The sequence below is a fragment of the Cherax quadricarinatus genome, unplaced genomic scaffold, assembly GCF_038502225.1.
Source record: "Cherax quadricarinatus isolate ZL_2023a unplaced genomic scaffold, ASM3850222v1 Contig61, whole genome shotgun sequence".
Taxonomy (NCBI): Eukaryota; Metazoa; Arthropoda; class Malacostraca; order Decapoda; family Parastacidae; genus Cherax; species Cherax quadricarinatus.
The window spans coordinates 240001-267752 of NW_027195087.1; the positions used below are offsets into that span (position 1 = coordinate 240001).

Genomic DNA, 27752 nt, shown 5'->3' on the forward strand with positions numbered 1-27752 from the left:
TTTGTCCGAACTGTCAGCCTCGCCGCACTGTGTATGTCACTACGAATCTTAAATCTCTCAAACCAGCCTTTGTTGGCCTTAAATTCATCATGAACAGCAACATTATTTTGAGACATTTTCTTAATATCATCGTGCAACTTCTTTGCCTTTTCAGAAATTATAGACTGAGAAACACTGTCACCTGATGATTGTTTTTTGTTTATCCACACCAATAACAGTCTCTCTACCTCTTCCACTATTTTTGGTCTCCATTGAATTATTATTATTATAATCAAGGGGGAAGCACTAAACCCGGAGGATTATACAGCGCCTGGGGGGGGGGGATGTGGAAGGCATTCAGGCTTAATTCGGGGAACTGGAGCACAGATCCAATTCCCTAAATCAAGAGCCCCTCACCAACATCAAGGAACCTTCCTTGAGGGGTCTCCATTTTGAAAAAAAGAAAAAAAAAAACATACTTGAATCTTTCGCAACAACAGCTTCCTTCATTGTCTGCCTGTACACCAAGATAGTACTGATGGTTGAATGTGATTTGTTGTATTGCCTTTCCAACTCCGCTGTACGCACTCCACTCTCGTATTTTTCAATGATCTCCTTCATTTCCAATCTTAATTCTCACCCTTTTTAACACAGGCTTGGCTCTAGAAATTTTCTTGGGGCCCATGGTGGCTTATTTGGCAGTTACAAGTACTAAAAACAGTGGAATAATCCAAAATATATGGGAGGCACACGTGGAAACTGACCACAACAGCTTGTAAACACTGAGTCTCGGAGTGGCTGGGCCCGCTCAGGCCGCGCTCTAGGCACATGGACATGTTCCGGACGAACGTTGTCGGTAAAGTTTTTCACCATTGGTTAAGACATTTTTTTACGCCAAAAAGCACCATTAGACGAAATTGCCATTACTTAATGCTGCCGTTAGTTGAGGATCGATTGTATTTTGATTGATTAGTGTATTAGTCTGCCCAAGATGCCCCAGCATGATACTGCATTTTTTGGTACTTAACAAAGTAGATTACAGTGGACCCCCGGTTAACGATATTTTTTCACTCCAGAAGTATGTTCAGGTGCCAGTACTGACCGAATTTGTTCCCATAAGGAATATTGTGAAGTAGATTAGTCCATTTCAGACCCCCAAACATACACGTGCAAACGCACTTACATAAATACACTTACATAATTGGTCACATTCGGAGGTGATCGTTATGCGGGGGTCCACTGTACTTAAGTACAATAGTATACTTAACCCTTTGAGGGTCGACAGGCCCTCTCCGAAACTCGTTCTCAGGGTCGGCCAAATTTCAAAAAAAAAAAAAATTATTTTTTCTTATGAAAAAATAGAGTATTTTTTTCTAAACATTATAGGCTAAACAAAAAAATTTTAGCGTCAATACTTACCGAGATATGGAGGTGTGAAATTTCCCAAAATTGAACAGCATATGGTAACATCGCCGACTGCCGTCACCCGGTATTTTTCTATTTACTTTTTTATGTACTATTTTCAATTTTTTTTCAATTTTTCTTTTTCTGAGTAACTTTTATGGCCTCTGAGGCCAACATGATCAGTATTTTGTAAGTTATTTCTTTTTCAATACTACACAATAAGGGCGTAAACACTGTTGTCATTATTTTGTTTACAGAAAATATTTACACAAACAAACAATATGAAATGTTGTTTATTACTATTTTTCTATATTTTATATACACATATACAGTCACAGGACATGTTTCTAGAAGTTCTGCAGCCTGTGGAAGTCTTTGAAACATGGTGTCATGCACAGTGGAGTTTTGCACTCCTCACACATAAAACGAGTGTCTCTGCGTTGTCGTGGGCGTTTTTTTGTATGTGAACAGACGTAACACCTCTTCTGAGCCTTTTTCTTCAAAGCAGTAGCAGGCAGTTTTACCAGGAAGTGATCACCATGCTTCAGACGAGCAGGTAGTTGTTGATAATTTGGTGGGCGGTCAATTGCAGGTGCATTTCCTTGGTACTTGAATACTATTTGTCTGATGACAGACAAACAGAATTCGCCGTACTGTGGTTTGTTTCTGGTGCTCATCTTATACATATTATAAGCATTGAGCATGGAAATGTCCAGAAGATGGAAAAACAGTTTGATGTACCACTTATAACTCTTGCGAACACAATCAGCAAACCCAATCTGCATGTCACATTTGTCCACTGAACGCATGTTGAAGGTGTAATCAATCACAGCTGCAGGTTTTAGAATGGGTTCATTTCTCTCTCTATGCTGCCTGCCACTGTCTGCCATTTCATTAGGGTGAATTGATGACAACAGTGTGACATCTCGTTTGTCATGCCACCGAAATGCCATGATGTCATTGGCAGCAAACGCCTGCACCTCACCTCTGCGAGTGCCAGCATCAAACCTGGGCATATGTTTTCGATTTGCACGCACTGTGCCACACACATCTGTCATGTTCACTCGCAAAAAATCACTGAGTGAGGGGCTTGTGTACCAGTTATCTGTATATAATATATGCCCCTTACCAAGGTATGGTTCTATCATTGTTCGAACCACATCACCTGAGATGCCCAATAACTTCCTGGTATTTTGCAATGTATAACTTCCAGTGTACACAATAATATCCAATACCAGACCACTGTAACAATCACAAAGCACAAACAACTTTATACCAAAGCGTTTCCTCTTGCTTGGTATGTACTGCTTGAAAGAGAGTCTTCCTTTGAACAGAATCAAAGACTCGTCAATTACAAGCTTCCTGAAGGGATAAAAATGAGTACTGAATTTCTGTTTCAGATACACAAACACATTCCTAATCTTATATAACCTGTCAGTTCTGTCAGGCCTGGTTTTATCTGAGAAGTGAAGCATACGTAACATTAGCACAAATCGATTCACTGGCATTATATCACTGAAACCTGGTGTTGCAATCAGGGGGTCTGTTGACCAGTATGATTTCACTTTGTGCTTATACACATGTGGCATAAGCATTATTGTGGCAAAGAAAAGATACAGCTCAGCCACAGTTGCCTCCTTCCATTGGTGTAGACGTGATTTTGGTGAAAGTATTGTGTTTGCCATGGTGTACTCGTAGTATGTGTTGCTTTCCATGACAATACTTTTCATCAGTGGTTCGTCAAAGAATAACTCGAAACATTCCAGTTCAGTGGCATTGTTCCCAAGTGTACAAGATGGCCGTATTCCACTTTGGCTGCCATCAAACTGGTGGGGATTTGGAACAAAATTGACAGCTTCCTGCCAATCCCAGGTGCGGTCTGCTGGTGGGTACTGGACAATGACAGGTGGTTGTGGTTGTGGAGGTTGTGGTTGTGGAGGTTGTGGTTGTGGAGGCTGGTGTGGTGGGGGAGTGGGGGATGGTGGCCTTTGTTCTAGATCAGCTGAGGCAGCGGCGTGGGTGGCAGCGTGGGTGGCAGCATGGCCCACTGCTGGTGCCTCACCGCCGGCACCACTACCACCACGCACATTTTCCATCCCAATTGCAACAGTATCTTCGTCATTTTCACTGTCTGTTCCTGTTGTACAGCCACGGGATGTACTCCGAGATACACTCCTTCCCCTTGGAATAGCATATGGCACACTTCCAGAGCGCATATATCGTCGTATATACTGACGCTTCACTGGGGAATATTGCACTTCACTATCACTACTGGAACTAGTTTGAAGAGCTTGTAGTTCATATTCACTATCACTATCATCACCCATGCTCTCATCTGAGTCTGGGATTTGGGAAAATAGAAGTTTCCTCTTGGGTTCTGGAACAACTGAACGTGAACACGAGGGCCCAGCACCAGAGGTGGAAGGCTGAGGGTCGTCTGGGTTTTCTTCACTATTACCGATATTATGGTCATTAGTTTCGGTCAAAACCTCACTAAAACCACGAAACTCATCTTCACTGGCACTTCCATCACTATTAGAACTGTCACTGGGGAACAAAAGTGTCCCAATTCGCCGAGGAGTGAGGAGCTTCTTACCGCGAGGCATGGTGGACATTGTTTACTAAGAGGGCATTTCCACAATGCACCACTGGGTCCCAGATTTTTTTTCTACCGCGCACACTGACCACGCAGACCCATTCTCTCACACCTAGGCCTATCAGCCTTTTCGCGCGAGATTTGAGGCCGCTAGAATTTATGCGTACTAGTACGTCAAAAACCCCTACGCGTAAGACGTACTAGTACGACGAAAACCCTCAAAGGGTTAAGTGCACAGAGGAGTACTTAAATACACAGTAAAGTACAGTGGTACACAGTAGAGTACTTAAGTACACAATAAGTACTTTACTTCCTGTATAATTTTATTATACAGTGGACCCCCGCATACCGTCGCCATCACATAACGTACAATCCGCATACCGCTCGCTTTTATCGCAAAAATTTTGCCTCGCATACCGCTCAAAAACCCGCTCACCGCTCTTCGTCCGAGACGCGTCCAATGTGCGCCCTTAGCCAGCCTCACATGTGCCGCTGGTGGCATTGTTTACCAGCCTGCCTCCGCGGTAACATCCAAGCATACAATCGGAACATTTCGTATTATTACAGTGTTTTTGGTGATTTTATCTGCCAAATAAGTGACCATGGGCCCCAAGAAAGCTTCTAGTGCCAACCCTACAGCAATAAGGGTGAGAATTACAATAGAGATGAAGAAAGAGATCATTGATAAGTATGAAAGTGGAGTGCGTGTCGCCGACCTGGCCAGGTTGTACAAGAAACCCAAATCAACCATCGCTACTATTGTGGGCAACAGAAAGGCAATCAAGGAAGCTGTTCTTGCCAAAGGTTTAACTGTGTTTTCGAAACAGAGATCGCAAGTGATGGAAGATGTTGAGAGACTCTTATTGGTGTGGATAAATGAAAAACAGCTAGCAGGAGATAGCGTTTCTCAAGCGATCATAAGCGAAAAGGCTAGGAAGTTGCATGAGGATTTAATTAAAAAAATGCCTGCAACTAGTGATGATGTGAGTGAATTTAAGGCCAGCAAAGGTTGGTTTGAGAGATTTAAGAAGCGTAGTGGCATACATAGTGTGATAAGGCATGGTGAGGCTGCCAGTTCGGACCACAAAGCAGCTGAAAAATATGTGCAGGAATTCAAGGAGTACATAGACAGTGAAGGACTGAAACCTGAACAAGTGTTTAATTGTGATGAAACAGGCCTGTTTTGGAAGAAAATGCCAAGCAGGACCTACATTACTCAGGAGGAAAAGGCACTCCCAGGACATAAGCCTATGAAAGACAGGCTTACTTTGTTGATGTGTGCCAATGCTACTGGTGATTGCAAAGTGAAGCCTTTATTAGTGTATCACTCTGAAACTCCCAGAGCGTTCAGGCAAAAGAATGTCCTCAAGGAGAATTTGTGTGTGCTGTGGAGGGCAAACAGTAAGGCATGGGTCACTAGGGACTTTTTCTATGACTGGTTACACCATGCATTTGCCCCCAATGTGAAAGATTACCTAACTGAAAAGAAATTAGAACTTAAGTGCCTCCTGGTGTTAGACAATGCCCCTGGTCATCCTACAGACGTGGCAGAGCGACTTTATGGGGACATGAAATTCATTAAGGTGAAGTTTTTGCCTCCTAATACCACTCCTCTCCTGCAGCCCATGGACCAGCAGGTTATTGCAAACTTCAAAAAACTGTACACAAAAGCTCTGTTTGAAAGGTGCTTTGTAGTGACCTCAGAAACTCAACTGACTCTAAGAGAGTTTTGGAGAGAGCACTTTAATATCCTCAATTGTGTAAACCTTATAGGTAAGGCTTGGGAGGGAGTGACTAAGAAGACCTTGAACTCTGCTTGGAAGAAACTGTGGCCAGAATGTGTAGACAAAAGGGATTTTGAAGGGTTTGAGGCTAACCCTGAGAGGATTATGCCAGTTGAGGAATCCATTGTGGCATTGGGGAAGTCCTTGGGGTTGGAGGTTAGTTGGGAGGATGTGGAAGAGTTGGTGGAGGAGGACAATGAAGAACTAACCACTGATGAGCTGCTAGATCATCTTCAACAGCAAGAGGCCAGACCTGAGGAAACTGGTTCAGAGGAGGGGAGAGAGAAATTGAAGAAGTTGCCTACTACAAAGATTAAGGAAATCTGTGCAAAGTGGCTTGAAGTGCAAACCTTCATGGATGAAAATCACCCTCACACAGCTATTGCAAGCCGTGTTGGCAACCTGTACACTGACAATGTTGTGAAACACTTTAGGGAAGTCATAAAGGAACGAGAGGTACAGGCCACTATGGACAGATATGTTGTGCGAAAGAAGTCCAGTGACTCTGAAGCTGGTCCTAGTGGCATTAAAAGAAGAAGGGAAGTAACCCCAGAAAAGGACTCGACACCTCAAGTCTTAATGGAAGGGGATTCCCCTTCTAAACACTAACACTCTCTCTCCCCTCCTCCCATCCCATCAATCATCACCAGATCTTCAATAAAAGTAAGTGTCATGTAATTGTGCATGCCTTTTTCAGTTTGTGTGTATTAAAATTAACATTTCATGTGGTAAATTTTTTTTTTTTTCATACTTTTGGGTGTCTTGCACGGATTAATTTGATTTCCATTATTTCTTATGGGGAAAATTCATTCGCATACCGATCATTTCGCATAACAATGAGCCCTCTTGCACGGATTAAAGTCGCTATGCGGGGGTCCACTGTATTTCAGCATGATACAATGTACTCTGGAGTACAACATTGGGTGTTCAACATGACACAATGTACTCTGGAGTACAACATTGGGTGTTCGTGCTGTAAGTCACACTGAAGATCATGTCCAGCAAACTTAAGACTAAAATAACGATGGAGTTCCATTCCTAAGACCACATTGGTAAACAAAATCATTGCTAAGTGAGGAGCATAATATAATGGTAGCGGGTTTGTGTCAGCCATCTTTGATATTATTTTAATGTCACCTGTGCACCATATGTAACATTTCTGGTATATTTTTAAATGTTTATACAGTAGCGTACAGTATATTGTAATAAATAACAAAACAAGGCACAATACCGTGACTGGAACGATACACAAATAACCCGCACATAAAAGAGAGAAGCGGGTTATTTGTGTATGTTGTAATAAACAGAATAGAGGAAATCAGCTCTATTATACATTATTTAGGTATAAATACTGGCCAGAGAGCCCATCATAAGTCTGAGGCGTCTGTAAATGAGTACGTCGCTAAGTGAGGAGAGGCTGTGTTATATTAGTTTGTGCTATGTGACTTTAATTAGTTAGATGGAGAGGAATTACAGTTTTTGATTATTAACCTAAAGTGAACACAATGGAATGATTAACATTTGAGAGGATTACAGATATTGAGAGTAAGTTTATATTGATTATAATGTTTTACCTACGTTCATGTTATTGATCAAATGCATGTGTAGTTTTTACATATGTATTTATGATGGGCTGGGGTAGGTTAAGGAGATAAGGTGTTTTTTATTTGTAGTTTTGAAAATTTTAGTTGAGGCCCGGGTTCGATTCCCAGCAGGTGGAAACATTTCAACGTGTTTCCTTACACATGTTGTCCTATTCACCTAGCAGCAAATAGGTATCTGGGTTTTAGTCTACTGGTGTGGGTTGCATCCTGGGGGACAAGATTGAGGACCCCAATGGAAATAAGTTAGACAGTCCTCGATGATGCACTAACTTTCTTGGGTTATCCTGGGTGGCTAACCCTCCAGGGTTAAAAATCTGAAGAAAAACTTTCTTCTTCTTCTGGAGATTTCTAGCCGAGATTTCCAGATTTTGAGCCCTTTGATGTACACTGAGTTTTTGAAGAGATTTAGTCTGACACGGGGAATGTCATAATTTTGTGCCTAGTGCTATGTCTAGGGTCCCGACCTGAAGCACTTTCTTGGCAGTTGTCAAGAAAGTGCTTCAGGTCAGGGTTAATATTAGAAATGATTGTTCTGTTAATGTAGGTTGCACAGTAGTAGGTGTGAATGTTGTGTACAGTAAGTTTAGGTCTTTGAAGAGTGGGAGGGAGGACGGGGTGTTGTCTTGCAGTGAACTGTGTGATAATTCTTATTGTGGCTTTTTGTTGGGTTATTATTGGCTTTAGGTGTGTTGCTGCAGTTGATCCCCAGGCACAGATAGCATAGTTGAGGTAGTGATAGATCAGTGAATAGTATAGTGTCAGTAGTGCTGCTTGTGGTACTACATAGTAATGTATCTTAGAGAGGATCCCAACTGTTTTAGATACTTTTCTTGTTGTGTGTTGGATATGGGTGCTGAATTTTAGGTTGCTATCAAGGTGCAGGCCCAGAAGTTTTCCCTCATTATGTTTAGCAATAATAGTGTTGTTAATGATAATGTTCAGTTGGGCATCACCTGTTCTGTTCCCAGACATAATGTAGAAGATTTTATCTATATTAAGTTTAAGTTTATTGACAGTCATCCAGGTCAATATTTTTACTTGGTCTTCATTAATAATAGTATCGAGAGAGGCAAGATTATGGTGGGAGATGACATGAGTCATGTCGTCAGTCATGTCGTCAGCAAAGAGAATAGGTCTTAGTTGTTGCAATACATTTGGGAGGTCGTTGATGCATAACAGGAAATGTAGGGGACCAAGAATGCTTCCCTGTGGTACACCAGTGTCCAGGAGTCTTGTTAATGAGGTTTTGTTCTTAATAGAGACGTATTGATGTCTATTAGTAAGGTAAGACTTGATATATGTAAGAGCATGGCTTCGTATACCCTAGTTATCAAGCTTGTGGAGTAGGATGCTGTGATCTACTGTATCAAAAGCTTTCTTAAGGTAGATAAAGAGTCCAAGCAAATACAGTGGACCCCCGGTTTACAATATTATTTCATTCCAGAAGTATGTTCAGGTGCCAGTACTGACCGATTTTTTCCCATAAGGAATATTGTGAAGTATATTAGTCCATTTCAGACCCCCAAACATACACATACAAACGCACTTACATAAATACACTTACATAATTGGTCGCATTGGGAGCTGATCGTAAACCGGGGGTCCACTGTATTCGTTTTTTCCAGTGCTGTGTAAAGTAGGTCTAGCATTATTATAATTGCATCATTTGTGCTTTTGTCTCTCCTGAAGCCAAACTGGCAGTGGTTGAGGATGCTTTGTGATGTTATGAAGGAATATAATCTCTTGTGTATGACTCTTTCAAAGATTTTGGAAAGTAAAGACAAGTTTGATATTGGCCTATAATTGTTTACATCTGTCGGGTCACCACCTTTGTGTACTGGTGTATCCCTTGCTGAGTAGTGTCAGGAAAGTGTTGGAGGATCTTTGTATTACAACCCACTATTGTAAATACATAATGCCCAGGCATAATACCCAGGCATAATGCCCGGGCATAATAGAGGATCTTTGTATTACAACCCACTATTGTAAATACATAATGCCCAGGCATAATACCCAGGCATAATGCCCGGGCATAATAGAGGATCTTTGTATTACAACCCACTATTGTAAATACATTATGCCCAGGCATAATACCCAGGCATAATGCCCGGGCATAATAGAGGATCTTTGTATTACAACCCACTATTGTAAATACATAATCTCAATGAACTATTTGCAAAGACATGAATAAATAAGTAAATAAATAAATGGTGTTAGTAAGCCATGGGCAACTTAGTCTTTTATTAGTGATCTGTTTAGTTTTTATGGGACAATGTTTGTTATATAGTATAAGTAATTTGTTAAGAAATATGTCTATCCAGTCATCGATACTGTTGACATTGGTGAATTGTGTAGTCCAGTCAACTGTACTTAGCTCTGTTGTGAAGTTACTGATGCCTCATCATGGAGTCTAAAAGACACCTTGTTATATTCCATTGGTTGTTTACTAATGTTTGTTAAGAGGAAGGTGGAGTAGTGGTCAGTAATGTTGTCTGTGATTATCTCCGCTTTAATGGGGTCGAGTATGTGTGGTTAATTATAGTCGCACTTGTCTCAGTCTTGTTATAGCTGGTATGAGTACTGTGTTGTTCATACTGTTAATGAAATCAGTTACTAGCTGGTCGGCTGTTAGGCCGAGGTTAATGTTGTACACGAGTGGTACACAATACTGGCAAAATTGAAGAAAATTAGACACGTGTAACATCTGGGTATCATTACTGTAGATGTTTCGCCATCCAGTGGCTTTATCAATACCAATTCAAGGAAATAATTAGAAGAGTTGAGGGCAAATTGAAGTTGAATAAGTTAACTTTCACCATTTACTGATGTTGCTTGTGTTGCAGGAACTGGCTGGTGTTGCAGTACTAGTGTTGCAGTATGGGGTCCACTAGACCCCTGGTGTTTGTTACTGGCAACACTAAGAAGCTAGAGGAGGTCCTGGCTATACTGGGTGACTCTTTCCCCTTTAGGTAACAACCAACTGCTACTGTTTATATACATACATGTATGTATCTCATATATATATATATATATATATATATATATATATATATATATATATATATATATATATATATATATATATATATATATATATATACATGTATATATATATATATATATATATTTTCAACAAGTCAGCCGTCTCCCACCGATTTGCTCGTTTGCAGAGTCAATTTTGATCATTTAACCTTGACTGTCGCAACCCCAGATCCTGAGGTGTCTCCTGGTGTCGCAAAATTAAAAAAAAAAAGAAAATTATTTTTTCTTTTGAAATGATAGAGAATCTTTTCCTGATTGTAATGACACCAAAAGAACAAAATTTGATGGAAAACTGATGGAATTACACTCTCGTGAAGTTAGCCACCTCGGCGATATTTACGAATTGGCCATTTCGCCCACTTTGAGCCCTATTTTTGGCTAATTCCATTGTTCCAGTCGACCAAACTCATAGCTATTTCTTTAGAACTCCATTTTTTTCTATCGATTGAGTACAAGAAACTGCCCATTTACCAATTTCAACTACCCAATAATGTGGTCAGAAATTTGCAATTTGACCAATTTCACGAAAATTAAAAAAATATGACAATTTCAAAATAAGGTCCAGAATGAACAATGCAGACATTCCTGGCTCTAAAATAACATTTTCTTTGTTCATCAGTCATGTCTCCAGGCCCCTCTGATATTACTCTTGCTTTCTATTTTGAATTTTTATTCAAATAAAAAATAGAAGATTTACTGTTATGCAGACTACTGCAATACTGTAATAATTGTATAAATAATGTCAACCCATTCATGACTGCATATTAGAATGGCTAGTTGGACATTTATTGGACAATGGCATCATTTGTTTTCTTTTGAACATCGGCAAAAATCAAACATTTCCCCAACTTTGAGCTCCATTTCCAGGTTCTTTTTATAGTAAAACCAATCAAAATCACCTCTATTTCTATAATATGTTTTCCATTCTATCAAACAAGACCAAGAAAACGAGAATACAACCATAAATACTATACGAAAACAGACCACAAAGTCGGCATTTTAATTAAAAAAAACGGTCGGAGTTTTTTTTTTCTCATTATGCACTGCGTGCTGCAGGATTTTTTTTATGTGGTGCACACTGACCACACAGACCCATTCTCTCACATGTGGGCCTACCAGCTTTCTCCTGCTTGATTTGAAGCCGCTAGAATTTATGAGTATATATACGTCAAACACAGTACCTCGTAAGACGTATATATACGGCCGCGACAGTCAAAGGGTTAAATGCAGAAAATTGACTCAGCATACGAACAAATCAGGATATGAACAAGTCCACGGAACGGATTAAATTCGTTAGCCGAGGTTCCACTGTATATGTACATATTGGCGGGGTGACCCAAAAATGAAGAAACACTGCCACCATCATTCACACCGTCACTATTTTGTTAGATAAGACAGGTTACATGTCACTATAAACAGCAAATATCCCAAACTTTTCCTTTAAAGTGCAGGCACTGTATATCCTACTTCCAGGACTCAAGTCTGGCCAACCTGTTCCCCTGAATCCCTTCACAATGTTACCCTGCAAGCACTCCAACAGCTTCTCAAATCCCAGAAACCATTTGTTTCCACTAACACACACACACACTACATGTCCAACCCCTTACACACTAAACCACCTATACCCCAGGATGATTGATACACACTTATACACCTTCCAAGTCACCCTATTCTGCTCTATCCTCTCTATTTTGAGTTGTATTGTGATGAAATCCTGGAAACTGTTTGTCTCCTAACACACACACACACACACACACACACACACACACACACACACACACACACACACACACACACACATGCCTGCTAGATGTCAAAGCCCTCAAACACAGAACCACCTTTCCTCCAGGTAAACCCCAGGTAAACTTATACACCATCCAAATCACTGTGTTCTGCTCTATCTTTTCTATTTTGAGTTGTATTGTGATTGTATTGTAATTGACAGGGTTGAAAGTCGCAAAATTGACCTGCCAGAGTACCAAGGTGAAGCAGACGAGGTCGCTCGCAAAAAATGTCAAGCAGCGGCTGAATTGATCAAGCGTCCGCTGGTTATAGAGGACACTTGTCTCTGTTTTAATGCCCTGGGTGGTTTACCAGGTGAGTACTGTACCTAATACAGACTGTATGGTCTTAATACATACACTGTATGGTCTTAATACATACACTGTATGGTCTTGATACATACACTGTATGGTCTTAATACATACACTGTATGGTCTTAATACATACACTGTATGGTCTTAATACATACACTGTATGGTCTTAATACATACACTGTATGGTCTTAATACATACACTGTATGGTCTTAATACATACACTGTATGGTCTTAATACATACACTGTATGGTCTTAATACATACACTGTATGGTCTTAATACATACTTTATAGTTTACCAGGGAAGTACTATACCTAATAGGTGTCCCGTAGCTAGGTTGGTAGCACACCTGCCCCTCACACTGGGGTCCTGGGTTCAGTACCTGGTATGGGCGGAAATATTAGGATGTGTTTACTTAAGACACCTGCTGGGGGTAGGGGGTATTGTAACATATCCCATTAGTACACTAAGAGAAAATACAGTAAGTGTCTGCAGTCCAAGACTGTTCAACAGCCTCCCAACAGCTGTAAGGGGAATTACCAATAAACTCCTGGTTGTCGTTAAAACCCCTGGTTGTCAAGACCCCATGTTGTCTTCAAGACCCCTGGTTGTCTTCAAGACCCCTGGTTGTCTTCAAGACCCCTGGTTGTCTTCAAGACCCCTGGTTGTCAAGACTCCTGGTTGTCTTCAAGACCCCTGGTTGTCTTCAAGACCCCCGGTTGTCTTCAAGACCCCATGGTTGTCTTCAAAACGGAGCTGGACAGGCACCTAAAGTCAGTACCTGACCAGCCGGGTTGTGGTTCATATGTTGAACTACTTGTGGCCAGCAGTAACAACCTGGTTGATCAGGTCCTGACTCACCGGAAGGCCTAGTCATGGACCAGGTCGTGAGGATGTTGACCCCCGGAATACCCTTCAGGTAGATTTAGCAGTAGGTAGGTACCTGGGCGTTAGTTACCCTACACCTGCTGTCAGTGTTCACCTAGCAGTAAGTAGGTACCTGTACGTTAGTCACCTTAATCCTGCTGTAGGTGTTCACCTAGCAGTAAGTAGGTACCTGGCTGTTAGTTACCTTCTTAATGCTGTCAGTGTTCACCTAGCAGTAAGTAGGTACCTGGACGTTAGTCACCTTACACCTGCTGTCAGTGTTCACCTAGCAGTAAAATAGGTACCTGGATGTTAGGTGACTGGTATGGGTGGCATCCTGGGGACAAAATTGACCTAAGTTATGAAAAATGGTCTACATAATAAGGGTCTCTCTATATAGTCGTTGATGTGAGCTATGGTCTGTATAAGTTGCACCATGTACTTGTCATTGACATAGTTCTATACCAGAGTTCAGCTCACTCAGATAGGCTGTGAGTGGTGAAATTAGGCCTAGCTATGTGTTATTACATCTGTGTGGTCAGTGTGCACTTTATTTATACCAGTACATGTACAAGGTATGCCAGTACATGTACAAGGTATACCAGTACATGTACAAGGTATGCCAGTACATGTACAAGGTATACCAGTACATGTACAAGGTATACCAGTACATGTACAAGGTATGCCAGTACATGTACAAGGTATACCAGTACATGTACAAGGTATACCAGTACATGTACAAGGTATGCCAGTACATGTACAAGGTATGCCAGTACATGTACAAGGTATACCAGTACATGTACAAGGTATGCCAGTACATGTACAAGGTATACCAGTACATGTACAAGGTATACCAGTACATGTACAAGGTATACCAGTACATGTACAAGGTATACCAGTACATGTACAAGGTATACCAGTACATATACAAGGTATACCAATACATGTACAAGGTATACCAGTACATGTACAAGGTATACCAGTACATGTACAAGGTATACCAGTACATGTACAAGGTATACCAGTACATATACAAGGTATACCAGTACATGTACAAGGTATACCAGTACATGTACAAGGTATACCAGTACATGTACAAGGTATACCAGTACATGTACAAGGTATACAACTACATGTACAAGGTATACCAGTACATGTACAAGGTATACCAGTACATGTACAAGGTATACCAGTACATGTACAAGGTATACCAGTACATGTACAAGGTATACCAGTATATGTACAAGGTATACAAGTACATGTACAAGGTATACCAGTACATGTACAAGGTATACCAGTACATGTACAAGGTATACCAGTACATGTACAAGGTATACAACTACATGTACAAGGTATACAAGTACATGTACAAGGTATACAAATACATGTACAAGGTATACGAGTACATGTACAAGGTATACAAGTAGATGTACAAGGTACACCAGTACATGTACAAGGTATACCAGTAAATGTACAAGGTATATAAGTATATGTACAAGGTATACAAATACATGGTATACAAGTACATGTACAAGGTATACCACTACATGTACAAGGTATACAAGTACATGTACAAGGTATACAAGTACATGTACAAGGTATACAAGTACATGTACAAGGTATACCAGTACATGTACAAGGTATACAGACCATAGCTGACATCAGTGACATACTACTATATAGAAAGTCCCTTGTTATGTCCCCAGGATGCCACCCACACCAGTCTACTAACACCTAGGATGCCACCCACACCAGTCTACTAACACCCAGGATGCCACCCACACCAGTCTACTAACACCCAGGATGCCACCCACACCAGTCCACTAACACCCAGGATGCCACCCACACCAGTCCACTAACACCCAGGATGCCACCCACACCAGTCCACAAACACCCAGGATGTGACCCACACCAGTCCACTAACACCCAGGATGCCACCCACACTAGTTCAATAACACCCAGGATGTGACCCACACCAGTCCACTAACACCCAAGATGTGACCCACACCAGTCCACTAACACCCAAGATTTGACCCACACCAGTCCACTAACACCCAGGATGTGACCCACACTAGTCCACTAACACCCAGGATGCCACCCACACTAGTTCACTAACACCCAGGATGTGACCCACACCAGTCCACTAACACCCAGGATGTGACCCACTAGTCCACTAGCACCCAAGATGTGACCCACACTAGTCCACTAACACCCAGGATGCGACCCACACCAGTCCACTAACACCCAGGATGCAACTCACACCAATCCACTAACACCCAGGATGTGACCCACACCAGTCCACTAACACCCAGGATGTGACCCACATCAATCCACTAACACCCAGGATGTGACCCACATCAATCCACTAACACCCAGGATGTGACCCACACCAGTCCACTAACACCCAGGATGTGACCCACACCAGTCCACTAACACCCAGGATGTGACCCACACCAGTCCACTAACACCCAGGATGTGACCCACACCAGTCCACTAAGACACAGGATGTGACCCACACCAGTCCACTAACACCCAGGATGTGACCCACTCTAGTTCACTAACACCCAGGATGTGACACACACTAGTCCACTAACACCCATGATGTGACCCACACCAGTCCACTAACACCCAGGATGTGACCCAGACCAGTCCACTAACACCCAGGATGTGACCCATATCAGTCCACTAACACAGGATGTGACCCACACCAGTCCACTAACACCCTAGGATGTGACCCACACCAGTGTGCTAACACCCAGTATGTGACCCACACTAGTTCACTAACATCCAGGATGTGACCCACACTAGTCCACTAACACCCAGGATGTGACCCACACTAGTCCACTAACACCCAGGATGTGACCCACACCAGTCCACTAACACCCAGGATGCCACCCACACCAATCCACTAACACCCAGGATGCCACCCACACCAATCCACTAACACCCAGGATGTGACCCACACCAGTCCACTAACACCCAGGATGTGACCCACACCAGTCCACTAACACCCAGGATGCCACCCACACTAGTTCACTAACACCCAGGATGTGACCCACACTAGTCCACTAACACCCAGGATGTGACCCACAACAATCTACTAACACCCAGGATGTGACCCCACACCAGTCCACTAACACCCAGGATGTGACCTACACTAGTCCACTAACACCCAGGATGTGACCCACACCAGTCCACTAACACCCAGGATGCCACCCACACCAGTCCACTAACACCCAGGATGCCACCCACACCAATCCACTAACACCCAGGATGTGACCCACACCAGTCCACTAACACCCAGGATGTGACCCACACCAGTCCACTAACACCCAGGATGCCACCCACACTAGTTCACTAACACCCAGGATGTGACCCACACTAGTCCACTAACACCCAGGATGTGACCCACAACAATCTACTAACACCCAGGATGTGACCCCACACCAGTCCACTATCCCCCAGGATGTGACCCACACCAGTCCACTAACACCCAGGATGCCACCCACACCAGTCCACTAACACCCAGGATGTGACCCACACTAGTCCACTAACACCCAGGATGTGACCCACACCAGTCCACTAACACCCAGGATGTGACCCACACCAGTCCACTAACACCCAGGATGCGACCCACACCAGTCCACTAACACCCAGGATGTGACCCACACCAGTCCACTAACACCCAGGATATCACCCACACTAGTTCACTAACACCCAGGATGTGACCCACACCACTCCACTAACACCCAGGATGCCAGCCACACCACTCCACTAACACCCAGGATGCAACCCACACCAGTCCACTAACACCCAGGATGCCACCCACACCACTCCACTAACACCCAGGATGCAACCCACACCAGTCCACTAACACCCAGGATGCGACCCACACCAGTCCACTAACACCCAGGCTGCGACCCACACCAGTCCACTAACACCCAGGATGTGACCCACACCAGTCCACTAACACCCAGGATGCCACCCACACCAGTCCACTAACACCCATGGTAGACCATGGGTCTACCTGGTTAATGCAACCGCTTGGTTGGCCTATTTTTGCCAATTTTCAATTATTTTAACTTTAGCATGTTTTTAGGCCTAAATGGTATTAAGACATTTTTAGGCTCATATATGCACTGACAAATGAAAAGCTGTGATAGGCCTATGGTAGCAGTCATAGGCCTATCATATTAGCCATACCTATGCTTAAAACTGCTTTATTGATATTTTTTTCAGGTCCATATATCAAGTGGTTCTTGGAGAAATTAAAGCCAGCGGGCCTACACAAACTGTTGGCCGGATTTGACGACAAGGTACGCTGCTATAGGCTTATTATTATTGTGATTATTATATTATTATTGCTTTATAATTTTTTTTAACCCTTTCAGGGTCGCCAGGCCATCTCCGAGACTTGTTCTCAGGGTCGCCCAAATTTCAAAATAAAAAAAATTATTTTTTCTTATGAAAAGACAGTGAATCTTTTCCCGATCATAATGACACCAAAAGTATGAAATTTGATGGAAAACTTAGGTAATTATGCTCTTGCAAAGTTAGCGGTCTCAACGATGTTTACGCATCGGCCATTTTGCCCACTTTGAGCCCTATTTTCGGCCAATTCCACTGTACTAGTCGACAAAAATCATAACTATTTTGCTAGAACTCCATTATTTCTTTTGAATAAGTGCAAGAAACCACCCATTTACCAATTTCAACTATCCAATAAAGTGGTCAGAATTTAGCAATTTTGCCAATTTCACACAAATTTCAAAAGATGCCAATTTCCGAATAGGGTTCAGAATAAACAAGACAGACATTCCTGGCACTAAAATAACATTTCCTCTAGTCATTAGTCACGTCTCAAGGCCCCTCTTACATTTCTTTTGCTTTCCACTTTGAATTTTTATTCTTACAAAAAATAGAAGATTTACTGTTATGCAGACTACTGTATTAGTGTAGAAATGGTATAAATAATATTGGTGCACTTGTGAAAGAATATTAGACTCACCAGTTGACGTGTATTGGACGCGTGGCACGATTTGTTTACTTTTGAACTTTGATAAAAATCGAACATTTCTGCTACTTTGCGCTCAATTTCAAGGTCGTTTTCATTGTAAAACCAATCAAAATCATCTCAATCTCTGTAATATGTCTTCCATTCTATAAAATGAGACCTAGAATACAACCATAAATACCATACGAAAATACTGTGCAAAGTCGCTGTTTTAACCCTTTCAGGGTCGGCAGGCCGTCTCCCAAACCTGTTCTCAGGGTCGGTAAAAGTTCAAAAAAAAAAAAAAAAATTTCTTATGAAAAGATAGTGTTTTTTTTTCTGAATTTTATAGGCTAAGCAAAAAATTTTTTACCATCAATATTTAGTGAGATATGGAAGTGTGAAGTTGACAGAAAATGACCGGCATACGGTAACATCGCCGACTGCCGTCACCCAGTATTACTTTATTTATTTTTTAGGTACTATTTTCTATTGTTTTTTAATTTTTTTTTCAAGTAACTTTTATGGCGTGTGAGACCAACATGAGCACTATTTTGTAAGTTATTTCTTTTTCTATACTACACAATAACTGCATAAACACTGTTGTCAATGTTTTGTTTACAAAACATATTTACACAAACAAACGACTTTAAATGTTGTTTATTACTATTTTTCTATATTTTATATACACATATACAGTCACAGGGAATGTTTCTAGAAGTTCTGCAGCCTGTGGAACTCTTTGAAACATGGTGTCATGCACAGTGGTGTTTTACACTCCTCACACATAAAACATGGTGTCATGCACAGTGGTGTTTTACACTCTCACACATAAAACATGGTGTCATACACAGTGGTGTTTTACACTCTCACACATAAAACATGGTGTCATGCACAGTGGTGTTTTACACTCCTCACACATAAAACATGGTGTCATACACAGTGGTGTTTTACACTCCTCACACATAAAACGAGTGTCTCTGCATTGTTGTGGGCGTTTTTTTGTATGTGCACACACGTAACACCTCTTCTGAGCCATTTTCTTGAAAGCAGTAGCAGGCAGTTTTACCAGGAAGTGATCACCATGCTTCAGACGAGCAGGTAGTTGTTGATAATTAATGGGTGGTTTTCTATTGCAGGTGTTGTTCCTTGGTACTTGATTATTATTTGTCTGATGACAGACAAACAAAATTCGCCATATGGTGGTTTGTTTCTGGTCCTCATCTTATATATATTAAAAGCATTGAACATGGAAATGTCCAGAAGATGGAAAAAGAGTTTTATGTACCATTTATAAGTCTTGCGAACACAATCAGCAAACCCAATCTGCATGTCACATTTGTCCACTGAATGCATGTTGAAGGTGTAATCAGTCACAGCTGCAGGTTTTAGAATGGGTTCATTGGTCTCTCTATGCTGCCTGCCAGTGTCTACCATTTCATTAGAGTAAACTGATGACAATAGTGTGACATCTCATTTGTCATGCCACTGAAATGCCATGATGTCATTGGCAGCAAAGCCTTGCACCTCACCTCTACGAGTGCCAGCGTTGAACCTGGGCATATGTTTACTATTTCCACGCACTGCCACACACATCTGTCATGTTCACTCTCAAGAAATCACTGAGTGACGGGCTTGTGTGCCAGTTGTCAGTATATAAAATATGTCCTTTACCAAGATATGGTTCCATCATTGTTCTAACCACATCACCAGAGATACCCAGTAACTTCCTGGTATCTCACAATGTATTGCTTCCAGTGTACACAATTATATTCAGTACCAGACCACTGTAATAATCACAAAGCACAAACAATTTTATACCAGAGTGTTTCCTCTTGCTTGGTATGTACTGCTTGAAAGAGAGTCTTCCTTTGAACAGAATCAAAGACTCATCAATAACAAGCTTCCTGAAGGGATAAAAACACATGTTGAATTTTTGTTTCAGATACACAAACACATTCCTAATCTTATATAACCTGTCGTTTCTGTCAGGCCTGATTTTGTCTGAGAAGTGATGCATACGTAATAGTAGCACAGATCGATTCACTGGCATTATATCACTGAAACCTGAGGTTGTAATCAGGCGGTCTGTTGACCAGTATGATTTCACTCTGTGCTTATACACATGTGGCATAAGCATTATTGTGGCAAACAAAAGATACATCTCAGCCACAGTTGTCTCCTTCCACTGGTGTAGGTGTGAGTTTGGTGAAAGTATTGTGTTTGCCATGATGTACTAAAAGTATCTGTTGCTTTCCCTGACAATAATTTCCATCAGAAGTTCGTCAAAGAATAACTCGAAACATTCCAGTTCACTGGCATTGTTCCCCAGTGTACAACATGGCCGTATTCCACTTTGGCTTTCATCAAACTGGTGGGGATTGGGAACAAAATTGGCGGCTTCCTGCCAATCCCAGGTGTGGTCTGCTGGTAGGTACTGGATATTGACAAGTGGTTGTGGTTGTGGAAGTTGTGGTTGTGGAGGCTGGTGTGGTGGGTGGGTGGGGGATGGTGGCCTTTGTTGTAGACCAGCTGAGGCAGCGGCATGAGTGGCAGCGGCGTGGGTGGCAGCGTGGGTGGCAGCATGGCCCACTGCTGGTGCCTCACGGCTGTCACCACCACTACCACCACTACCACCACCATGCACATATTCCATCCCAATTGCAACACTATCATCGTCATTTTCACTGTCTGTTCCTGTTGTACAGCCACGGGATGTACTCCGAGATGTACTCCTTCCCCTTGGAATGGCATATGGCACACTACCAGAGCGCATATATCGCCGTATATACTGATGCTTCACTGGAGAATATTCCACTTCACTATCACTACTGGAACTGGTTTCAAGAGCTTGTAGTTCATATTCACTATCACTATCATCTCCAATGCTCACTTCTGAGTCCAGGATTTGGGAAAATAGGAGTTTCCTCTTTGATTCTGGTACAACTGAACGTGAACAAGACGGCCCAGCAGCAGAGGTGGAAGGCTGTGGGTCGTCTGGGTTTTCCTCACTATTACCGGTATCATGGTCATTAGTTTCGGTCACAACCTCATCAAAATCTTGAAACTCATCTTCACTGGCACTTCCATCTGTATTAGAACTGTCACTAGGGAACAAAAGTGTCCCAATTAGTTGAGGAGTGAGGAGTTTCTTACTGCGAGGCATTGTGAGCAAGGTCTACTAAAATGGCGTTCCCACAATGCACCACTGGGTCCAAGAATTTTTTTCTACCGCGCACACCAACCATGTAGACCCATTCTCTCACATCTAGGCCTACCAGCTGTTTCCCGCTTAATTTGAAGCCGCTAGAATTTATGTGTACTAGTACGGCACCAACCCTGGTGCACAAGCCGTACTAGTACGTCACCAGCCCTGGTGCGCAAGCCGTACTAGTACGGCACCAACCCTGGTGCACAAGCTGTACTAGTATGGCACCAACCCTGGTGCGCAAGCCGTACTAGTACGGCACCAACCCTGGTGCGCAAGCCGTACTAGTACGGCACCAACCCTGGTGCGCAAGCCATACTAGTACAGCACCAACCCTGGTGAGCAAGCCGTACTAGTACGGCACCAACCCTGGTGCGCAAGCCGTACTAGTACGGCACCAACCCTGGTGCGCAAGCCATACTAGTACGGCACCAACCCTGGTGCGCAAGCCGTACTAGTACGGCACCAACCCTGGTGCGCAAGCCGTACTAGTACGGCACCAACCCTGGTGCGCAAGCCGTACTAGTACGGCACCAACCCTGAAAGGGTTAAACCAAAAACACGGTTTGAGTCTTTTTTTTTTTTCTCATTACGCACTGTGTGCTGCAGGATTTTTTTATACTGTGCACACTGACCACATAGACCCATTGTTTCATATGTAGGCCTACCAGCTTTCTCTTACTAGATCTGAAGGTGCTAGAATTTAGGCGTTCTACTATGTCAATAACCCTGGTGCGTAAGCCATACTAATACGTCGGAAACCCTGAAAGGGTTAACCCTTTGACTGTTTCAGGCCCCTCTCTGAAACTGTCATTCTATGTCGCTCAATTTTTGAAAAAAAAAAAATTATTTTTTCTTATGAAATGATAGAGAATCTTTTCCCGATGGTAATGACACCAAAAGTTCGAAATTTGGTCGAAAACTCGTGGAATTATGCTCCCGCGAAGTTAGCGGTCTCGGCAACATATGCGTATCGGCGATTTCGCCGACTTTGAGCCCAATTTTCAGCCAATTCCATTGTTCCAGTTGACCAAACTCATAGCTATTTCTTTAGAACTCCATTTTGTCTATCATCTGAGTACAAGAAACCTCCCATTTACTAATTTGGACTACCCAATATGGTGGTCAGAAATTGGCAATTTGGCCAATTTCACGCAAAATAAAAAAGATGCCAATTTCAAAATAGGGTCCAGAATAAACAAGGTAGACATTCGTGGCACTAAAATAACATATGCTCTGTTCATTAGTCACATCTCTAGGCCCCTCTTATATTATTATTGCTTTCTATTTTGATTTTTTATTCATACAAAAAAATACAAAATTTACTGTTATGCAGACGACTGCATTATTGTAAAAATGGTATAAATAATATCAGTGCACTAGTGAAAGAATATTAGACTCCCCAGTTGACGTGTATTGGACGTGTGGTGTGATTTATGTACTCTTGAACATTGGTAAAAATCGAACATTTCCGCTACTTTGAGCTCAGTTTCAAGGTCGTTTTCATCGTAAAAGTAATGAAAATCATCTCTATTTCTGTAATATGTTTTCCATTTTATCACCTAAGACAATGAAAACGCGAATACAACGATAAATACTATACGAAAATACACCTCAAAGTCGGCGTTTTATTTCAAAAAAACGATGAGTTTTTTTCTCATTACGCAATGTGTGCTGCAGGATTTTTTTTATGTGGTGCACACTGACCACACAGACCCATTCTCTCACATGTGGGCCTAACAGCTTTCTCCCACTTGATTTGAAGCCGCTAGAATTATTGAGTATATATACGTCAGAAACATTGGCTCGTAAGACGTATTTATACGTCGAAAACAGTCAAAGGGTTAATTAAAGGCTCCCCATTTTCATTTACCCCTGGCACCACAAATTTACCTACTACTCCCTCCATAACATTTTTACCCATGTTAGCATTGAAATCCCCAACCACAAGTACTCTCACACTTGGTTCAAAACTCCCTACATATTCACTCAACATTTCCCAAAATCTCTCTCTCCTCTACACTTCTGTTTTCTCCAGGTGCATATATTGTACATATTGTTATTATTATTATCATTATTATTATATTATTACATTATTATTACAGGTAGTCGTCACTTAACAACCGAGTTAGGTTGCTAAGAGTGGGTCGGTGAGTGAACTGGTTGTTAAACAAGGAATCGCCCTTTACTAATACAGTGGACCCCCAGTTTACGATATTATTTCATTCCAGAAGTATGTTCAGGTGCCAGTACTGACCGAATTTGTTCCCATAAGGAATATTGTGAAGTAGATTAGTCCATTTCAGACCCCCAAACATACACGTACAAACGCACTTACATAAATACACTTACATAATTGGTCGCATTGGGAGGTGATCATGAAGCAGGGGTCCACTGTATTTGCAGCTATACTGGTAATGTGTCAACCATGTTTATATATTGTTTGTCGTCTTTGCACCAGTTATAACAGTAAAAATACAACTAGACATTGAACACAATAACAGTAACACTGTGTTAAAAATACAACTAGACATTGAACACAATAAAGTGAAATACACACACATTACTACACTCATGGCTGACCTTAACATATTTGTAGTGTTAATGCAGCAGCAGTATTGTAGGAAGAACAGTGAATGTAAGAAGTATAAAAGAACATAACTGTAAAGGGGTCAGTATGTATGAACGAACTGTATACATACACGAATCAATACATGTGAGTCTGTGTTTACATTCTGGACACACCTGCTCTCTCTCTCGGGTCTGTGTTTACATTCTGGACACACCTGCTCTCTCTCTCGGGTCTGTGTTCACATTCTGGACACACCTGCTCTCTCTCTCGGGTCTGTGTTTACATTCTGGACACACCTGCTCTCTCTCTCGGGTCTGTGTTTACATTCTGGACACACCTGCTCTCTCTCTCTCGGGTCTGTGTTTACATTCTGGACACACCTGCTCTCTCTCGGGCCTGTGTTCACATTCTGTACACACCTGCTCTCTCTCTCTCGGGTCTGTGTTCACATTCTGGACACACCTGCTCTCTCTCTCTCGGGTCTGTGTTTACATTCTGGACACACCTGCTCTCTCTCTCGGGTCTGTGTTCACATTCTGGACACACCTGCTCTCTCTCTCGGGTCTGTGTTCACATTCTGGACACACCTGCTCTCTCTCTCGATTACTCATCCTCTCCCTGATCAAACTCTGGCAACAAAGTACGTTGATGGCAATAATAATAATAATACGTAATAATACTCAGTCTGGGGTACTTTAAACGTTGTATATTTGACGCAGGTGGGATATTTGGACCAACTTCCCCTCTACACCACATTTAAACCATCTAATATGTATACAGCTGTAATACACATTATTTGGGTTTGCAGACTGTAAATACAGGTACAGTAATCGTTGTTATTTATTCAGAATAAACAAAAAATTGTCATGGGAGTTATTACCAGGTTAGTTATCACCAGGGTTGACAAGTGTAGAGGACCCAGGTTAGTTATCACCAGGGTTGACAGGTGTAGAGGATCCAGGTTAGTTATCACCAGGGTTGACAGGTGTAGAGAATCCAGGTTAGTTATCACCAGGGTTGACAGGTGTAGAGAACCCAGGTTAGTTATCACCAGGGTTGACAGGTGTAGAGAACCCAGGTTAGTTATCACCAGGGTTGACAGGTGTAGAGAACCCAGGTTAGTTATTACCAGGGTTGACAGGTGTAGAGAACCCAGGTTAGTTATCACCAGGGTTGACAGGTGTAGAGGACCCAGGTTAGTTATCACCAGGGTTGACAGGTGTAGAGAACCCAGGTTAGTTATCACCAGGGTTGACAGGTGTAGAGAACCCAGGTTAGTTATCACCAGGGTTGACAGGTGTAGAGAACCCAGGTTAGTTATTACCAGGGTTGACAGGTGTAGAGAACCCAGGTTAGTTATCACCAGGGTTGACAGGTGTAGAGGACCCAGGTTAGTTATCACCAGGGTTGACAGGTGTAGAGAACCCAGGTTAGTTATCACCAGGGTTGACAGGTGTAGAGAACCCAGGTTAGTTATCACCAGGGTTGACAGGTGTAGAGGATCCAGGTTAGTTATCACCAGGGTTGACAGGTGTAGAGGACCCAGGTTAGTTATCACCAGGGTTGACAGGTGTATAGGACCCAGGTTAGTTATCACCAGGGTTGACAGGTGTAGAGGACCCAGGTTAGTTACCACCAGGGTTGACAGGTGTAGAGGACCCAGGTTAGTTATCACCAGGGTTGACAGGTGTATAGGACCCAGGTTAGTTATCACCAGGGTTGACAGGTGTAGAGGACCCAGGTTAGTTATCACCAGGGTTGACAGGTGTAGAGGACCCAGGTTAGTTATCACCAGGGTTGACAGGTGTATAGGACCCAGCTTAGTTATCACCAGGGTTGACAGGTGTAGAGGACCCAGGTTAGTTATCACCAGGGTTGACAGGTGTAGAGGACCCAGGTTAGTTATCACCAGGGTTGACAGGTGTATAGGACCCAGGTTAGTTATCACCAGGGTTGACAGGTGTAGAGGACCCAGGTTAGTTATCACCAGGGTTGACAGGTGTAGAGGATCCAGGTTAGTTATCACCAGGGTTGACAGGTGTAGAGGACCCAGGTTAGTTATCACCAGGGTTGACAGGTGTAGAGGACCCAGGTTAGTTATCACCAGGGTTGACAGGTGTAGAGGACCCAGGTTAGTTATCACCAGGGTTGACAGGTGTAGAGGACCCAGGTTAGTTATCACCAGGGTTGACAGGTGTATAGGACCCAGGTTAGTTATCACCAGGGTTGACAGGTGTAGAGGACCCAGGTTAGTTATCACCAGGGTTGACAGGTGTAGAGGATCCAGGTTAGTTATCACCAGGGTTGACAGGTGTAGAGGACCCAGGTTAGTTATCACCAGGGTTGACAGGTGTAGAGGACCCAGGTTAGTTATCACCAGGGTTGACAGGTGTACAGGACCGAGGTTAGTTACCACCAGGGTTGACAGGTGTAGAGAACCCAGGTTAGTTACCACCAGGGTTGACAGGTGTAGAGGACCCAGGTTAGTTATCACCAGGGTTGACAGGTGTAGAGGACCCAGGTTAGTTATTACCAGGGTTGACAGGTGTAGAGGACCCAGGTTAGTTATTACCAGGGTTGACAGGTGTAGAGGACCCAGGTTAGTTATCACCAGGGTTGACAGGTGTAGAGGACCCAGGTTAGTTATCACCAGTGTTGACAGGTGTAGAGAACCCAGGTTAGTTATCACCAGGGTTGACAGGTGTAGAGAACCCAGGTTAGTTATCACCAGTGTTGACAGGTGTAGAGGACCCAGGTTAGTTATTACCAGGGTTGACAGGCGTAGAGGATCCAGGTTAGTTATCACCAGGGTTGACAGGCGTAGAGGACCCAGGTTAGTTATCACCAGGGTTGACAGGTCTAGAGGACCCAGGTTAGTTATCACCAGGGTTGACAGGTCTAGAGGACCCAGGTTAGTTATCACCAGGGTTGACAGGTGTAGAGGACCCAGGTTAGTTATCACCAGGGTTGACAGGTGTAGAGGACCCAGGTTAGTTATCACCAGTGTTGACAGGTGTAGAGAACCCAGGTTAGTTATCACCAGGGTTGACAGGTGTAGAGAACCCAGGTTAGTTATCACCAAGGTTGACAGGTGTAGAGGACCCAGGTTAGTTATCACCAGGGTTGACAGGTGTAGAGGACCCAGGTTAGTTATCACCAGGGTTGACAGGTGTAGAGGACCCAGGTTAGTTATCACCAGGGTTGACAGGTGTAGAGGACCCAGGTTAGTTATCACCATGGTTGACAGGTGTAGAGGACCCAGGTTAGTTATCACCAGGGTTGACAGGTGTAGAGGACCCAGGTTAGTTATCACCAGGGTTGACAGGTGTAGAGGACCCAGGTTAGTTATCACCAGGGTTGACAGGTGTAGAGGACCCAGGTTAGTTATCACCAGGGTTGACAGGTGTAGAGAACCCAGGTTAGTTATCACCAGGGTTGACAGGTGTAGAGAACCCAGGTTAGTTATCACCAGGGTTGACAGGTGTAGAGGACCCAGGTTAGTTATCACCAGGGTTGACAGGTGTAGAGAACCCAGGTTAGTTATCACCAGGGTTGACAGGTGTAGAGAACCCAGGTTAGCTATCACCAGGGTTGACAAGTGTAGAG

General features: G+C 42.8%; 1 protein-coding gene across 1 annotated transcript in view; it reads left to right on the forward strand.

Annotated features, from left to right (window-relative positions):
* Positions 1-27752, forward strand: part of LOC128701005 (inosine triphosphate pyrophosphatase) — a 62897-nt gene that overhangs the window by 4284 nt on the left and 30861 nt on the right. The window contains exons 2-4 of the mRNA XM_070079968.1: positions 10211-10336; positions 12355-12506; positions 17613-17689. Of these exons, the coding sequence (XP_069936069.1) occupies positions 10245-10336; positions 12355-12506; positions 17613-17689 (321 nt within the window). The 5' untranslated portion in view covers positions 10211-10244. The remainder of the gene's footprint in view (positions 1-10210; positions 10337-12354; positions 12507-17612; positions 17690-27752) is intronic.